Raw genomic sequence first — 18,941 nt, forward strand, 5'->3', positions numbered from 1 at the left:
ATGTATAGTTTAGTGTCTAGTTTTGGACATTCACACCTCTCAGTGTCCTACTTTAGGTCTGGTGTATAAACCCCATCAGAGTTAATAGGATCTGCTGCCGTGTGGCTGTGAGACGGGATTGGTGTCGTAGTGGCAGCCGATTTCATTAAACGTATAGCTACTTTGCATCAGCCGTTTACCTCACACTCTCCAAAAGGGGAAATCAGGACCAAACCTAACCTTTATTAATAAAAAAATTATTAACTGACTCAGCTATGCATTTTACTTCTGGCACTACGATAATGGCTTTATTTTTATATACAGCAGTTTTAAGTACAACTTTAGTGTCCAAATACTTTTTGAGGGCATTGTATTTAGGGGTAAATAAAATATATTATGACTTTTTTGTTATTACAAAATAAGAAGATTCACTTGCTACACAGCTAAATCATTCTTGAATAGATCTTTATTATTAGATTTCACATTTTCTTTTGTAAACCTCAGTTTACATGATTATTAAAAAAGTTAGAATAAAAAAATATAGAGTATCGTGCAAATTCCAAGCAGTATTGCAGTGCACAAACACACCTCTCTTCAGTTTTAGTGGCGGATCAGAGGATTTACAGGCCATCATATTCATGTTTACAGTGACCAACAAACAGAGGCTCCGCTTGAATACCCCGCCTGTGACAACACAAACAGCAAGTCAAAATATAAATATATATAGTAAAATGTTAGAAAGTTCAACATTTGTGGCTGTCATGATTCATCGATTCAAGTACTCTATTATATAAATATAAAATGTTATTGTTCAAAAACTTTTGACTAGTAGTGTATATGTATATAGTATGTGCACTGTACTTGAACCAGATCAGAGGTTGATCTGTTTACAAGCACATTTCCAATACCTTAGAAGTTCGCAGCGAAACTCATTCAGACGAGGGAAGGCCAGATCTGCGTTCATGGTTTTTTCTTCATTGCTCCACAGCCTCTCAGCTCCAGCGCAGGCTCTCGGCCTTCACAAACACACAAAAACACACACATAAAATCATAAAGATCAAAACTGTGCGATAATTAATTCTAATCTGGACTGTGTTCTTCTTGTCGTACCACAGGCGTGGGGTCAGATTGGTGGCGTCGACATATTCACCCCACATGGCGACCTCTCCACCAATCACCAACTTCTTTTGCTCATCTGTGCCTAAATCACAAAAAATGCACACTTTTAAACAAGCACAACAGACATCCAGTAAAAACACACCAGTACTGCACTACAATCAACAGCAAAGCAAACAAAATCAAGCAGTAGTTGATTATATGAGAAATGAATGCTAAAAGTTGATTAATCATTACTTTAGTCATAATTTAGAGCATCAGGATCTCATTTATCACCCGATTGCGTAATATTACTGTATATTATACAACAAGAGACTGTCTGAGCTCAGCCCAGCCCAACATGCTGCTCCACACACCGGAGAAGTTCTGGGGCTGCACTGCGTAGGAGTCACGCCAGTCCTGGCCAGTGCTGATGTGGTTGATGTACCAGGGGGCAGAGAGCAGAACCCTGTGCCCGGCACTGGTCATCCTGCTCAGTTCAGTCTTGTAATTTTTACCCTTCCAGATCTCCAGAACCGTGTCCTGTGGAATCTGAGACAGCAGGAAACACTGGGTCACACACACTGCACTTTCTACGCCTTTTCGGCTTCTAGGGATTCACCAACCAGCTCTGCTTTATTGATCTGCATATTCATAATGTTTTGGGAATTTTACTGAGTGTTTTGTGGAGGGAGTAGTGTGACTTTGCTATGATACCCGACTAAAATATCTCGATACTACTGGTGAACTGATACTATGACACAGAGATGTTCACCAGTCTTTTACCTGGAGTCCGAGTCAAGTCTGACGTCTTTGTCGCTGGAGTCTCAGTCAAGTCTTGAGTCTTTAGTCACGTCCGAGTTGAGTCTCAAGTCTCAAGTCATTTAATGGCTTGCTAAAAAATCTCATTCAGAATTCTCATATATTGAAATCTTCCTATTTACGAAGCTGTTTTTATAGGCTGTAGACAATGATCTATGATCTGTTTTTTATTTTTTATTATAAAGAAATGACGCAGGCTTCTCACAAAAGATAAATAGACAATGTACAAGAGGCATCATTGTGGAAAAAATATTTCTCAGCTTTTACTTACATTTGAACAAAAAGTAGCATTTCCAAAATTATTCATACCCTTTGCAAACTGTCACAGTCTGTGGGAAAATCCAAAGTTCTATACCATTCCAAATAGTTCAAGCTGTTCTAAAGCATCCTAATTACCCTGATTCATTGGGAACAGCTGTTTTAATCAACTCAAGAGGTGAAAAACAGAAGCTCTCTGCTGTTGGTTTGTGGACAGTCATGGCTAAGACAAAGGAGCTCACTGAGGACCTGCGGCTGCACATTGTGGCTGCTCACAAGTCAGGAAAGGGCTATAAGATCATATCTAAATGTTTTCAAGTTCCAGTGACTACAGTGCAAAGGTTTATTAAAAATTACAAGATGTTCTGCACTGTGAAAAATCTCAGAGGACGTGGTCGGAAGCCAAAAAGGACACCTGTGCTGGCCAGGAGGATAGTGAGAGAGGTAAAAAAGGATCCAAGGATCACCACCAAGGCCATCCTGATGAATCTGGGCTCTGCTGGTGGCAACATCTCAAGGCAGACAGTTCAACAGACACTGCACACCGCTGGGTTCCACAGAGGAGGACACCACTTCTCCAGATAAGGCACACAAAAGCCCACTTGGTCTTTGCAAATGCTCATGTGGACAAAGAAGAAGACTTCTGGTCTTCTGTTTTATGGTCAGATGAAACAAAAATTGAATTGTTTGGCCACAATGATGTAGCCTTTATTTGGCGTAAAAAAGGAGAAGCATTCAACCCTAAGAACACCATCTTCACTGTCAAACATGGTGCTGGGAACCTAATGTTTTGGGGGTGTTTTTCAGCCGGTGGACCAGGGAACCTAATTACAGTAAACAGCACCATGAAAAAGGAGCAATACATCAAAATTCTCAACAACAACATCAGGCAGTCTGCAGAGGAACTTGGCCTTGGGCACCAGTGGACATTTCAGCACGACAACAGCCCAAAACACACAGCAAAAGTGGTGAAGAAATGGTTAGCAGACAAACGTTTTGCAGTGGCCCAGCCAGAGTCCTGACTTAAATCCAATTGAGAATCTGTGGAGGAGCTAAAGATCAGGGTGATGGCAAGGAGACCCTCCAACCTGAAAGAGTTGGAGCTCAACGCTAAAGATGAATGGGCAAAAATACCAGTGGAGACATGTAAAAAGCTGGTCAGCAATTATAGGAAGTGTTTGATTGCTGTAATAGCCAATAAAGGCTTTTCTATTGATTATTGAGAAGGGTATGAATAATTTTGGACATGCCACTTTTTGTTCAAATGTAAGTAAAACCTGAGAAATATTTTTTGCCACAATGATGCCTCTTGTACATCGTCATGTTATCTTTTGGGAAAAGCCTGTTTCATTTCCGGTCAAAAAAAAAAAAAAAAAAAAAACTTGCTGGTTGAATAAAAGTAACTTTAAGTCAGAATTTGCCAGGGGTATGAATAATTGCAGGCTTGACTGTATACCTAGCAAGGATGCTTTAAATTGATGAAAAGTGATGATAAAGACATTTATGATGTTACAAAAGATTTCTATTTTAGATAAATGCTGTTCTTCTAAACCTTCGATTCATCAAAGAAACCTGAGAATATTCCAACCAGCTGTTTTCAACATAATAATAATAATAATAATAATAAATGTTTTTGAGCACCTAAACGGAATATCAGAATGATTTCTGAAGGATCATGTGAGCAGAGTAATGATGCTAAAAAATTCAGCTTTGAAATCACAGGAATAAATGACTAATTATTAATTTTAAAACATATTCAAATAGAAAACAGATCATTTAAAAAGTAAAAATATTTCACAATTTTAAAGTTTTTGCTGTAGTTTGGATCAAATAAATGCAAGCTTGGTGAGCAGAAGAGAATTCTTTAAAAAAAAAAAACATTAAAACTCTTACTGTTCAAAGACTTATGAACTTTTGCGAAATGCATGATTTTTTTCCAAACTTCCAGAGGGCCAAAAGTTATGGTGTAGCTCTAAACTGAAGTGCTAAAACTAAAAATGAAATAAATAAATAATGCTTAATCAAATTATTTTAAAACGGTAATAAAAATGACAGACACACTTTTAAAGTAAATTGATAATGTACTAAAATTAAATTGTTTAAATAAAATTTAAATGAAAACTAAACTCCAAATATAAATAAGTATATAAACAATACTAAAGTAACACTGAAGTCACACTTTTCAGTGCATGTTTGTTTGATTCTCACAGCAGCACACACATTTTCACACTGTAGGGAATGAACATTTAAGAAAATCAGCACCACACGGAGACAAAGCACTGCAATCTCTAGTAGTGGTTAGTATTTGCACTCAGGCTCTGACCCCTAAAGGCTAAGGGCCGCACGTTGTAGTAACGGGCCCAGCTGTGAGTGGGTATCGGCAGGTCGAGGTAGAAAGGGGCCGCCAGGATGACCTTTAACCCTGCTTTAGTCACCCGGCGCATCTCGCACAGGTAACAGCCCTGCTTCCAAACCTCCACAATGTACTTAGATCTGGGCTAGAAGAGAAGCGTCTCATTTCTGTTACAATCACATACATGTCTTTTTGAGGTTTAAATGCAACTAATATGACTGCATGGTAGAGCAGATCGTTTCTACTCACTCGCTCGTGGTAGTCAAACACATCCTGCCAAACAATGGAGGTTTTGTTGAGAGCGGAGGTCATGTTCATGATACTGAAAAACATAAAGAGAGACTGTGAAAAACCATAAACACTGTGTTCATGATGAATGTGGATATCTTATGTTTATGCAGTAAAACTGTAAAAAAAACATTCTGTTCACAATCCAATTGTTATTACAAGAAAAAAAACATTTATGTACTAAACATATTTAAACAGAATTTAATCAATGCACGGTCACAGGTGTGTTTATTTGTGACCCCAAAACCATAAGTAGCATGGATATATTTGTAGCAATAGCCAAAAATACATGGTATGGGTCAATATTATCAATTCTTTTATGCTAAAAATCATTAGGATATGAAGTAAAGATCATGTTCCATAAAGATATTTTGTAAATTTCCTACCATAAATATATCAAAACTTAATTTTTAATTTGCTTAACTTCATTTGGACAACTTTAAAGGCGATTTTCTCAATATTTCGTTTTTGTTTTTTTTTGCACTCTCAGATTACAGTTTTTCAAGTAGTTGTATTTCAGCCAAATATTGTCATATCCTAACAACCCATTCATGTATAAATCTCAATTAAAAAAAAAAAAAAAAGAAAAAAGCTGACCCTTATGATTGGTTTTGTGGTCCAGGGTTTCAATGGTTTCAGCATTAGAACTATTCATTTTAGAATCTGGGATTAAACCTAATAAAATCAAACATTTCAAAATGCAAATAATTCAAATTTAAAAATGTAAATGATTCCCATTTAAAGTATCGAGACAATATTATAATTTTCCTTAACACTGAATTAGATAATATTTTTATGTTCTCCTTTTTAATTTTAAAGTTTTTTATGATAAACATTGTATTCATCAAAAGTGACAGTAAAGTCATTTAAAATATTTAAAATTTTACTTTTTATTCAAATAAATGTTTTATTTTTCAAATAATCCTGAAAACAACGATGTATCTCTCATCATATTAGAATGATTTCTGAAGGATCATGTGACACTGAAGACCGAAGTAATGATGCTGAAAATTTTGCTTTGATCACAAGAATAAATTACATTTTAACATATATTCAAATAAAAAACTGCTATTTTAAATTTAAAAAATATTTCACACCATTACTGTTTTTATTGTATTTTTAATCAAACAAATGCAGTCTTTGTGATTGTAGGAGGTAAAAAAAAAACTTAGTTATTTTAGTATTGAGATACTACTATAATTTTCCTTATTATATAGAATTTTCCATTTTCATTTTAAAGTTTTAGTATTTTTTGGTGTGTTTTGTAATTTAAAGTTTTTTTTTAAATTCTTTTTAGTTATTTTATTAAAATAAAGACAAACTACCTTAAATTAAATATGTTTTTAATGAAAAATATTTCATTTATTAAAAGTGACAGTAAAGTCATTTAAAATGTTACAAAATATTTTTTTTAAAAATGCTGTATTTTTCAAAGAATCCTAAAAAATTTATATATATTAAATATTTCATTTATTAAAAGTGACAGTAAAGTCATTTAAAATGTTACAAAATATTTTTAAAAAAATGCTGTATTTTTCAAAGAATCCTAAAAAATTTATATGTATCATCACAGTTTATTGAGCATCAAATCAGCATATAAGAATGATTTCTGAAGGATCATGTGATACTAAAGACTGGAGTAATGATGCTGAAAATACAGCTTTGATCACAGAAATAAATTATTTTTGAAAATATACTGAAATAGAAAACAGTTATTTTAAATTGCAATAATATTTATTTAATCAAATAAATTCAGCCTTAGTGAGTATAAGGCTTCTTTCAAAAGGTTAAAAATATCTTACAGACCCCTTTTAGTACATTTTAAGTTAGCTTCCTATTTAAACACCCTCACATTTCCACTCACCTCTCCATATAGAATGATTCCAGTTTGGTAAAATCCTTCCCAAAGCCCTTCTTTTCCATAAACGTCCGCACATTGGGATTCGACTGCCTGTTTGAGAGGATAACACTTCTAAAGTCTCACAGTAAAATACACAGTTTATGCAATCCAGTCAAGCTCAAATGAGGCTTACAAACGTGTCAAAAATACCTACCAGCAAGCAAAACGGACCTCATCCCCTCCTAAATGAACATACGAGTCAGGAAAGACAAACTTCACCTCTTTCAAAAGGCTTTCCATGAACTTATAAGTAGTGTCTACTGTTGGATCAACAGGTCCGAATGAACCAGACGGCACACTGCCCTTGTAACAAGGAGTCAGGAGGCCTGGCTGTCCTGAAAACAAGAGACAAACGTCATTACTCTTTACCTTTGTTATTTGTAATCTCTGGTTTTAAGGTTTTCCAGCAGGTGTGTGTGTGTGTGTGTGTGTGTGTGTGTGTGTACCTTTCCCCCATGACTGAGTGTGTCCAGGAGAGTCAAACTCAGGAACGACTCTAATGCCTCTCATTCTCGCATGTTCAATCACTCTCATCACATCTGACTGTGTGTAGATGTGAGTAAACGGATGAAAAGCACCCTAGGAAAAAAAAAAGATCCAACAGTGATGTTATTGTTAAAACTATTAAAACGTGTTTTTGTTACCTGAAATAAAGGTGAAATAAAATACACACATTACATATTTAAAAAACCTTAAAACTAGAGCTGCACAACGATTAGCTGTGATTAATCGATTCAAAATAGACAAGGCAAGGCAAGTTTATTTATATAGCACATTTTATACACAATGGTAATTCAAAGTGCTGTACATGAGATGAGTTAAAATAATCATTTAAAAAAACACATAACAATAAAACAATGATTTTAAGAACATTTAAAATGATTTATTATTAAAACAGGTTAAAAGAAGAATAAAAACGATTATACACAAAATACAGTTCATAAAAGTTGTTACATACTAGATTTTTTTGAGTACTTGGGTATTTTTATTATCTACAGTCAAGCCCGAAATTATTCATACCCCTGGCAAATTCTGACTTAAAGTTACTTTTTACTCAATCAGCAAGTTTTTTTTTTTTTTTGACCAGAAATGACACAGGCTTCTCCCAAAAGATAAGACGACGATGTACAAGAGGCATCATTGTGGAAAAAATATTTCTCTTTCATTTATATTTGAACAAAAAGTGGCATGTCCAAAATTATTCATACCCTATTCAAACTGTCACAGTCTATGGGAAAATCCAAAGTTCTATACCATTCCAAATAGTCCAAGCTGTTCTAAAGCATCCTAATTACCCTGATTCATTGGGAACAGCTGTTTTAATCAACTCAACAGGTGAAAAACAGAAGCTCTCTGCTGTTGGTTTGTGGACAGTCATGGCTAAGACAAAGGAGCTCACTGAGGACCTGCGGCTGCGCATTGTGGCTGCTCACAAGTCAGGAAAGGGCTATAAGACCATATCTAAATGTTTTGAAGTTCCAGTGGCTACAGTGCAAAGTATTAAAAAATACAAGATGTTCAGCACTGTGAAAAATCTCAGACGACGTGGAGCCAAAAGTGACACCTGTGCTGGCCAGGAGGATAGTGAGAGAGGTAAAAAAGAATCCAAGGATCAGCCAGTGGACCAGGGAACCTAATCACAGTAAACAGCACCATGAAAAAGGAGCAATACATCAAAATTCTCCACAACAACATCAGGCAGTCTGCAGAAAAACTTAGCCTTGGGCACCAGCGGACATTTCAGCACGACAACGACCCAAAACACACAGCAAAAGTGGTGAAGAAATGGTTAGCAGACAAAAACATTAACGTTTTGCAGTGGCCCAGCCAGAGTCCTGACTTAAATCCAATTGAGAATCTGTGGAGGGAGCTAAAGATCAGGGTGATGGCAAGGAGACCCTCCAACCTGAAAGAGTTGGAGCTCATCGCTAAAGATGAATGGGCAAAAATACCAGTGGAGACATGCAAAAAGCTGGTCAGCAATTATAGGAAGCGTTAAATTGCTGAAATAGCCAATAAAGGCTTTTCTATTGATTATTGAGAAAGGGTATGAATAATTTTGGACATGACACGTTTTGTTCAAATGTAAATAAAAGATGAGTAATATTTTTTTCAACAATTAAGCCTCTTTTTAATCATCATATTATCTTCTGGGAGACGTCTGTGTCATTTGTAATAATAAAAAAAACTTGCTGGTTGAATAAAAGTAACTGTAAGTTAGAATTTGCCAGGGTTATGAATAATTTTGTGCTTGACTGTATATATATATATATACACACACACACACACACACACACATAAATACAAATTACAAAACCACACACCTAAATTGCTAAATTTAAACTTAATAAAATTACAATTAAAAAAAAAAACAATAAAAGTTTATTTGAAACATTATTAAATACTATAAAAATACATAATACTAAAATAATTGAGATATAGAGTACATATACAGCATATTTGAAGCCATTCATCATAAACAACAAATGCATAAAAATATTTGCAGTTTTGGAGATGATTTTACAGCATCTCTACCTTATTACTGAGGTCAGGAAAGGTACGGCTCTGATATGGGAAGGAAGGATCATCCACGATGTGCCAGTGAAAGACATTGAATTTACTGTAGGCCATAGCATCCTATGAAAAATTTAAATATTATTTATTTTATTTCACAATACTGTTTACAAGTTTAGAATCAGGAAGATTTTTTTTAAAGAAATTAATGTTTATTCACCAAGGATGCATTAAATTGATTAACGTGACAAAAAAACTCAAATAAATGCTGCTCTTTTGAACTATTTTACTATTTAAAATAAAATGAAATTATAAATTCTAAAATAAAAAAATTAATTAAAAAAAGAATATTAAAAAATTAAAATTAGTAAATAAAAAATATCAGTCAAAAGTTTTTGAACAGTAAAGATTTTTACATTTTTCAAAGAAGTCTCTTCTGCTCACCAAGCCTGAATTCTTTTGATCCAAAGTACAGCAAAAATAGTAAAATTTTTAAACATTTTTACTATTTAAAATAAATGTTTTCTACTTGAATATATTTTAAAATGTAATGTATTCCGGTGATCAAAGCTACAATTTCAGCATCATTACTCCAGTCTTCGGTATCACATTATCCTTCAAAAATCATTCTAATATGATGATTTGCTGTTCAAGAAACATTTGTAATTATTATTATTATCAATATTTAAAACAATTGAGTACATTTTTTTCATTCTCTGATGAATAGAAAGTTCTATTTCAGATAAATGCTGTTTTTCTGATTTTTTTTTTATTCATCAAAAATATCTGAAAAAAAATTACTAAGCTTTTTAACATAATAATAATGAAAAATGTTTTTGAGCAGCAAATCAGAATATTAGAATGATTTTTGAAGGATCATGTCACTGGAGTAATGATGCTAAAAAATCAGCTTTGAAATCACAGGAATAAATTACATTTTCAAGTCTATTCAAATAGAAAACAGTTATTTTAAATAGTAAAAATATTTCTCAATTTTACTGTTTTTGCTGTACTTTGGATCAAAGAAAATTCAAGCTTGCTGAGCAGAAGAGACTTCTTTGAAATACACTAAAAATCTTACTGACTGGTAGTATAGTTATTTTAAATGATAAAATGTATCAATTTAGTTTTTTATTTGCTCATTACGTCTTTTTAATATTTTTTGTTTTATTTTAGAATTTATAATGAACACTGAATACATACCAGGGTCTTCAAAATAGCATGGAGAGGTAAATAATGCCTTGAAGTGTCCAGTAAAAGTCCTCTGAATGCAAACCGTGGAAAGTCTACAATCTCGGTCTTGTTGATAAAATACTGTATGGAAAGATTAAGTAAATTATCATGCAGTATATTAGCAAACAGCTGCACTGTATCAATTTATTACAAGCATATGGCTAAATACTGTTGCACAATACTTACAGAGCCATAATCATCCTGGTACACAAGCTGACTGAAAGACTCCAGGCCTGATTTTCAGGTTTTATGAGTTGAAAAAATGAAAAAGACACAACTGTTAGTGCTTTTAATACAAGCAAAGAATAAAAGAGACAATAAGCATAAAGTCACACCTCTCAGAGCGCCCCATACAGACACTGATCTCAGCTCAGCCTGGCCCTCTGACACACTCAGGTTATCTACAACAACAAGCATATTAGATATCAAAATACTTCAAAAAATTACACATATGCATTAATTTTAAATGACTTGATTCAAAAGCCACTGTAGAACAGGAATGACTTCCCCTGCTGGATATGGACGATAATTTAGTGGACTTTGTCTAACATTATGAGAGTAATTAAAAGGTCACAAAATCAGGAAATACTCACAGCTCTCATCTGAATCTTCGTCAGGGTAGCCGTCACATCCTCTGGTTTTGACACTGACCGACACGACAAAGGGTTGAGGCTCCGACCACATGTACTGAAGCACATTTTCTGTTGAAATAAACGCGAACATTATCAATACATATTGTTTTGAAGTGCAAAATTGTTTCATTTGATTATGGAGAGCTTTTATGAAAGCCCACAAGACTTTAGCCCAACTGAATTTGATTGTGCGGCACACAATTGATGTACTGTAGTTCTATATGAAGTTGAAGTATAACATGAATGTAATCACGTTTGTTATTTTTGTCATTTATTTAGTTATCAGTTTCTACCTGTTTAAGTAAAACAAATCATATTTTCACATTCTCTTACTGTATTTGCCACGATTTGATTCGTTTTCCTGTTGTATATGAGAAATTTTCCATTCTCTTGCTAAACATTTGCATTCTACCACTGAAGTATTGCATTCTCTCACTAAACATTTACATTCTTTCTCTAAAGTACAGCGTTCTATCGCTACAGTATTGTATTTCATTGGGAAACTTTGCATTCTTTTGCCAAACATTTGCGTTCTGTCTTAAATATTTACGTTCTATCGCTAAAGGATTGCATTCCCCTGAAAAATGTTATATTCTCTAAACATTTGCATTCAACCACTAAATGTATTGCATTTTATCGCTAAAGTATTGTGTTTCCTTGAGAAACTTTGTGTTCTCTCGTCAAACATTTGCATTCTTTTGTTAAATATTTACGTTCTATCGCTAAAGTATTGCGTTCCCCTGAAAAATTTTATATTCTCTCACTAAACATTTGCGTTCAACCACTTATTGCATTTTATCACTAAAGTATTGCGTTTCATTGGGAAACTTTGCATTCTTTCACCAAACATTTGTGTTCTATTGCTAAATATTTATGTTCTTTGGCTAAAGTGTTCCGTTCCCCCGAAAAAACATTGTTCTATCTCTAAAGTATTGCGTTTCCTTGAGAAACTTTGTGTTCTCTCGCCAAACATTTGCGTTCTATTGCTAAATATTTATGTTCTATGGCTAAAGTGTTTTGTTCCTCGAAAAAACTTTGTTCTATCATTCCGTTGCTCTGAAAAACGTTGTGTTTTATCACTATTGTGTTTCCTTGAGAAACTTTGTGTTCTCTCACTAAACATTTGCATTCTATTGCTAAAAGTTTACATTCTATCGCTTAAGTAATGCGTTCCCCTGAAAAACGTTGTGTTCTCTCACTAAACGTGTTCTATCCCTGAAGTATTGGGTTCCCTTGAAAAACTTTATTCTCTTAAAACATTTGCATTTTAACATTAAAGTATAGCGTTTCTATCGCTAAAGTATAGTGCATTTCCTTGAGAAACTTTAGCCTATATTCTCTTGCCAAACATTTGCGTTTATCGCTAAAGTATATTGCGTTTATCGCTAAAAGAACATAGCGTTCTATCGCTAAAGTATATTGCGTTTCCTTGAGAAACTTTGTGTTCTCTCACCAAACATTTGCGTTATATTGCTAAATATTTACATTCTATTGCTAAATTCCCCTGAAAAACTTTGTTTTATTGTTAAAATAATGCGTTCTATTGCTAAAGTATGTTTCCCTGAGAAACTTTGCATTCTATCGCTAAACATTTGCATTCCGTTACCCTGAAAAACTCTGTTCTTTAACTGAAGTTTTGCGTTCCCCAGAAAAACGTCGCATTCTATTGCTAAAGTATTGTGTTTCCTTGAGATACTTGCATTCTCATGCCAAACATGCGTGTTTCGTTAAATATTTGTTCTATGGCTAAAGTGTTTCGTTCCCCCGTAAAAATTGTTCTATCACTAAAGTATTGCGTTCCCCTGAAAAACGTTGTGCTCTCTCGCTAAACGTGTTCTATCCCTGAAGTATTGGGTTCCCTTGAAAAACTTTATTCTCTTGCTAAACATTTGCATTTTAACATTAAAGTATAGCGTTTCTATCGCTAAAGTATAGTGCATTTCCTTGAGAAACTTTAGCCTATATTCTCTTGCCAAACATTTGCGTTTATCGCTAAAGTATATTGCGTTTATCGCTAAAAGAACATAGCATTCTATCGCTAAAGTATATTGCGTTTCCTTGAGAAACTTTGTGTTCTCTCACCAAACATTTGCGTTATATTGCTAAATATTTACATTCTATTGCTAAATTCCCCTGAAAAACTTTGTTTTATTGTTAAAATATTGCGTTCTATTGTAAAGTATGTTTCCCTGAGAAACTTTGCATTCTATCGCTAAACATTTGCATTCCGTTACCCTGAAAAACTCTGTTCTTTTACTGAAGTTTTGCGTTCCCCAGAAAAACGTCGCATTCTATTGCTAAAGTATTGTGTTTCCTTGAGATACTTGCATTCTCATGCCAAACATGCGTGTTTCGTTAAATATTTGTTCTATGGCTAAAGTGTTTCGTTCCCCCGTAAAAATTGTTCTATCACTAAAGTATTGCGTTCCCCTGAAAAACGTTGTGCTCTCTCGCTAAACGTGTTCTATCCCTGAAGTATTGGGTTCCCTTGAAAAACTTTATTCTCTTGCTAAACATTTGCATTTTAACATTAAAGTATAGCGTTTCTATCGCTAAAGTATAGTGCATTTCCTTGAGAAACTTTAGCCTATATTCTCTTGCCAAACATTTGCGTTTATCGCTAAAGTATATTGCGTTTCCTTGAGAAACTTTGTGTTTTGCGTTCCCCAGAAAAACGTCGCATTCTATTGCTAAAGTATTGTGTTTCCTTGAGATACTTGCATTCTCATGCCAAACATGCGTGTTCTTTCGTTAAATATTTGTTCTATGGCTAAAGTGTTTCGTTCCCCCGTAAAAATTGTTCTATCACTAAAGTATTGCGTTCCCCTGAAAAACGTTGTGCTCTCTCGCTAAACGTGTTTTATCACTTAAGTATTGTGTTCCCTTGAAAAACTTTATTGCTAAACATTTGCGTTTTATAAAGTATATTGCGTTCTTTCATCAAACATTTGCGTTCTAATGTTTACATTTTATCGCTTAAGTAGCCTATTCCGTTCCCCTGAAAAACTTTTAAAAGTGTCTGATGTTTTTTTTCTTCCACCTCATTTTTAGTTTACACCATGTCCCCTTAGTACTGGCTCTGTACAGAGAGCCAAAAGAACTGGAAAAACGTGTCTGTGCACATAACTACACTTTTTTAAATTTCCTCTTATAATATATATAATACTATATATTACGAATTAAAGAAAAACGACAAATAGAAAAACGTTTTAAAGATTATGCAAACGCAATACACTTTTTATTTGGCTTTTCATAACTTTTATATCATCAGTATACTGGAACGGCTTCATTTTAATGATATATCTCTGACTGGGGTTAGGTTTTTAAAAAACACCGCATAATGATTTTTACACACGTTTTTTAATCACAGTATACATTCAGCTACACGGAAGTAAATCTGTTTAATTCATTCTGAAGCATCAACCAACCTGTCCCTTTGGTGAAGTCAGGGAATATGATGGAGAAGTATCTTTTGAAAGCAGCATCCAGGACGGAGCATCCAGTCTGCGCAGCTGAGTCCTTTCCATAAGTGAAGGAGAACAGCTGTGGACTCAGGCTGTATCTGTCCGGGGATTGATCGAGCTGCTGCGGCAGCGGCCAGACTCCATACACCTGCTCCAGCGACACACTGACGAGAACTAATAAGAAACAAACCCGAGAGTATGTGCCGGTGTTGGCCATGTTACTGTACTCTTCAGTCGTGTTTCAGAGCTGTCGGACTGCAGGTTTGTTCGGGCTACACAATGGGACAACATTAAAAAAGCGCTGAAACTGTCAAAACACGAGTCATATGACCGGCTGGTGTTTTGTTCAGGTGACCTGAGGAGAGCGGCCATTCTCATTGGCTCAGCTTGAGTCACATGGTGTATTTCCGGGATAGTTTGTATACAGGCTGATAAAAAGGAAGATAGATGAAAGGTTATACATCGTGCACGAAGCAATGTAAAAAGTGCATTTCCTTATTACTTGCAGAATTGTGAATCACAAATATATATATACTGTTGAGGTCAAAAGTTTACATACACCTTGCAGAATCTACAAAATGTTATTTATCTTACCAAAATAAGAGGGATCATACAAAATGCATGCTATTTTTTATTTAGTACTGACCTGAATAAGATATTTCACATAAAGAACGTTTACATATAGTCCACAAGAAAAAATAATAGTTGAATTTATAAAATGATGCCATTCAAAAGTTTACATACACTTGACTCTCAATACTGTGTTGTTATCTAAATGATTTACAGCTTTTTTTTGTTTTGTTTAGTGATAGTTGTTCATGAGTCCTGAACAGTTAAACTGCCTCCTGTTCTTCAGAAAAGTCCTTCAGGTCCCACAAATTTGGTTTTTCAACATTTTGTGTATTTGAACCCTTTCCAATGATGACTGTATATTTTTGAGATCCATCTTTTCACACTGAGGACAACTGAGGAGCTCATATGCAACTATTACAGAAGGTTCGAACAGTCACTGATGCTTCAGAAGGAAACACCATGCATTAAGAGCTGGGGGGTGAAAACTTTTTAACAAAATGTTTTTTTTTTTTTTTTTATATCTTTTTTTCTTTTTCATTTAGTATTGCCCTTCAGAAGCTACAAAAGATGCACGTTTCCCAGAAAACAAAATAAGTTACATTTACACTGATCTTCAAATTTCAAAAGTTTTCACCCCTTGCTCTTAATGCATTGTTTTTCCTTCTGGAGCATCAGTGACTGTTTGAACCTTCTGTAATAGCTGCATATGAGTCCCTCAGTTGTCCTCAGTGAGAAAAGATGGATCTCCAAATCCTACAGTCATTGTTGGAAAGGATTCAAAATACACACAACTACTGAAAAACCAAAGAATTTGTGGGACCTAAAAGTTTTTGTCTGAAGAACAGCAGGCAGTTTAACTGTTCAGGATCAACAAGGGACTCATGAACAACTATCACTAAACAAACAAACAAAAAAAAAAACAGCTGTGGATGATTCAGGTAACAACACAGTTTTACATATCAAGGGTATGTAAACTTTTGAACAGAGCCATTTTTATAAAAAAAAAAAAAAAATCCTTCTCTTATGGACTATACATAAACATCTTTTATGTAAAATATCTTATTCAAGTCAGTACTAAATAAAAAATAACTTGCATTTAGTATGATCTCTCTTATTTTGGTAAAAATAATTAACATTTAGCAAATTTTCCGCAAGGTGTATGTAAACTTTTGACCTCAACTACATATACATTTTGAGATTGTAATGTTTTTTTAAAGAAATCTCTTATGCATTAAGTCTCTTATTTCTAACAGTATGAGTCTGTATTATCACTTTTTAGAAATTTAACAGATCCTTGCTGATTAAAAGTATTAATTTCTTTTAAAAAAGAAAAAACTACTGATGCTACGGTAGTGTACATTTTTACAAAATATTTCTATTTTAAATAAATGCCGTTCTTTCTAGCTTTTTATTTATCAAAAAAAATCTGAATAAAGTGTCATGGGAGCCAAAAAAATATAAAGCAGCAGAACTGTTTTCAACATTAATAATAAATCTGCATATTAGAGTGATTTCTGAAGCATCATGTGACACTGACCCTTCACAGAAATAAATAATATTGTAAAGCCGGTTGTAAAACCGTTTATTACCGGCACAATATTTTTAATTGTCACTATTTTTATCATTTGTGTTGACGCTTTGACAATGAAACTTAGAATAAAAAACTAAATTTGAGACTCAGAAAAACCTCTAGAGGGCGTTAGTACACAGTAAAACAAACTCTTAAACTATCAGACTTCACCAACTTCTCAACAACGTTTGAAAAATTTACCGAAACAATCAGTACTTTTCATTTCAAAATTTAACAAACAGCAATAAATGATGAAACGATTCATATTAAAGCTCCTCCATATGCCTATTTGTCTGTATTGTGACTAAATTAGTTCCTAAGCGGAGAGTAGCCTACATCTAATAGGATCACTTAAAAAATAAAGGCGTCTTCTGATTTAAAGTAACACTCCACAGCAATCATTGTAGTACATAGAACAGATTAATTGGATTAAATTACCATCAGTCATAACACCATTGTTCCCTGAACAAAAGTAAGAGTTATGTAATTGCTTTTAAACAATGATCCCTGGATAATAATATGCCTTATCCAGCGTAAAAGTCAAAGCCAGTGTGGCCAACCTAAACAGACAAAATTATGTAATAACCTAAAAATAAAACTTAAGATTTAAGATTCATTTAGCACATTTAAGACATCACTTAAAAACTCCAAATCTTTCTTTATTCAATGAAACACAAAAAAAAGTTATAGTGTGGTTGAAGGCATCTCTGATGTGTAGATGTGTAAAATCACACACAAACACACACCCCCTTCCTAATGTGGAAACCCCTCCCTGTGTGTAAGCGTTCATATTTTCGCAGAATTAAGTGAACTTGATGTCACAATCGTCGTCTACTCCCTGTTCCAGTTCTCTGAATGCCACTGGCCGGAAATGCCTTGCTGTACCTTGCCAAATGCCGTACTGTATGTGACAGTGGCGAAATATGACGCATGCAAATGTTATGGCATCCTTACCAAAAGATTTCACACTATGTGATTTCATCACTGTGATTACCATGTTTATCAATTTCCATGGCATTCAAAATCACAACAATGAGCCTTATTGAAAACCAACAAAGAGTCCAACCACTGGCACACAAAATTGTCTAAAGTTGAAGAACAAACAAACCAACCAACCACTGGAACATAAAAGTATCTGAAGTTAAAGAAAACAAACAAACAATTACAGTTTTTATGGAATGTGTTTTTGAAAGTCTTTTCATTCTGTTAGTTGTGTTTTATTTGCGTTTTAACAGAACCACACCCAGTGAAACCTGTGAAAACCGCACTCAAACTGGTTTGAGTCCTTGTAAATACACAACATGCACTCTGAACATACTATAAAAATACACTTATTGAGAATTAATCACCGTTTAAGTCCATGTAAAACGCCCCGAGCTAGGTGTGCATTGATAATTATTGTTAAGTAACAAACCTCTGTGCAAAAAAAGAGGTTATGAGAGTATTAGCAGGTTTCGTTTGTCCACTTTATTAGTTGGTGACGCAACTGGAATTGCTATTGTAACTGGAATTAGCTTATTGTTTTTCAGAATTGGTGAAAAGTCTGGCTTAATTCTTAATTATTCGATATAAAGGCTGCCGAGCCTGTTTGGATGGTCTGTTTATTGTAGTTTACAGCTTTTGTCTTTACAGCTCCTTGTTAATCACATGGTTCATATCAGTCGAGATCATAAAATGGTTATCTAGGTCTGGATCTCTGATCTAGTTTTTTAATGTTTTGTCTTGATAGACACTGCCATATAAACTGTTCTCAAAGCCTTTGGGAAAAACACATACTTATCGTAATAGTCACCATGGATCTTTCGATCACTAATGTGAACGTGTGATTTTAGATTTTTTGTTGTTATTTATTTATTGAACCTAAAACTTTAAAAGAGAGTTCACTTTATAATGTCAAAGGTCTAATGGGATTTTTGTCAACACAATAATCACGTGCCATAACTAGGAGGGTGAAGGAATTCTGCGGTTACTGTTTTGTAATGTTTGATCTAGTTCTGAAGAAAGTAGTTATTTAGTCACACAAATATAAGAGAAAATAAACAAAACAAACACACAAAATGAAAAACAAGCAAAAAAAAAAAATGACAATAAAAAACACAACACAAAAAAAAAACAACACAACACAAAACAAAAAACTAAACAAAACACACAAAATGAAAAACAAACAAAAATTAAACTACAAAAAACAACACAAAACAAAAAACTAAAAAAAGCACACATAACATATAAAAACATAATAAAAAACACAACACAAAAAAAA

General features: G+C 34.0%; 1 protein-coding gene across 1 annotated transcript; it reads right to left on the bottom strand.

Annotated features, from left to right (window-relative positions):
• Window positions 1-427: 427 nt before the first annotated feature.
• Window positions 428-14,889, bottom strand: hexa (hexosaminidase A (alpha polypeptide)). The gene is made up of 14 exons (XM_073831934.1): window positions 14,503-14,889; window positions 11,036-11,143; window positions 10,778-10,843; window positions 10,629-10,675; window positions 10,413-10,523; window positions 9,231-9,332; window positions 7,142-7,274; window positions 6,850-7,030; window positions 6,660-6,746; window positions 4,757-4,829; window positions 1,452-1,626; window positions 1,090-1,180; window positions 888-995; window positions 428-663 (listed from the first exon to the last, which is right to left on the bottom strand). The coding sequence occupies exons 1-14, from the start codon at window positions 14,753-14,755 to the stop codon at window positions 600-602; spliced, it is 1,599 nt and encodes a 532-aa protein (XP_073688035.1). The 5' UTR covers window positions 14,756-14,889; the 3' UTR covers window positions 428-599.
• Window positions 14,890-18,941: the final 4,052 nt, after the last annotated feature.

This window comes from Garra rufa, chromosome 25 (assembly GCF_049309525.1).
Source record: "Garra rufa chromosome 25, GarRuf1.0, whole genome shotgun sequence".
NCBI lineage: Eukaryota > Metazoa > Chordata > Actinopteri > Cypriniformes > Cyprinidae > Garra > Garra rufa.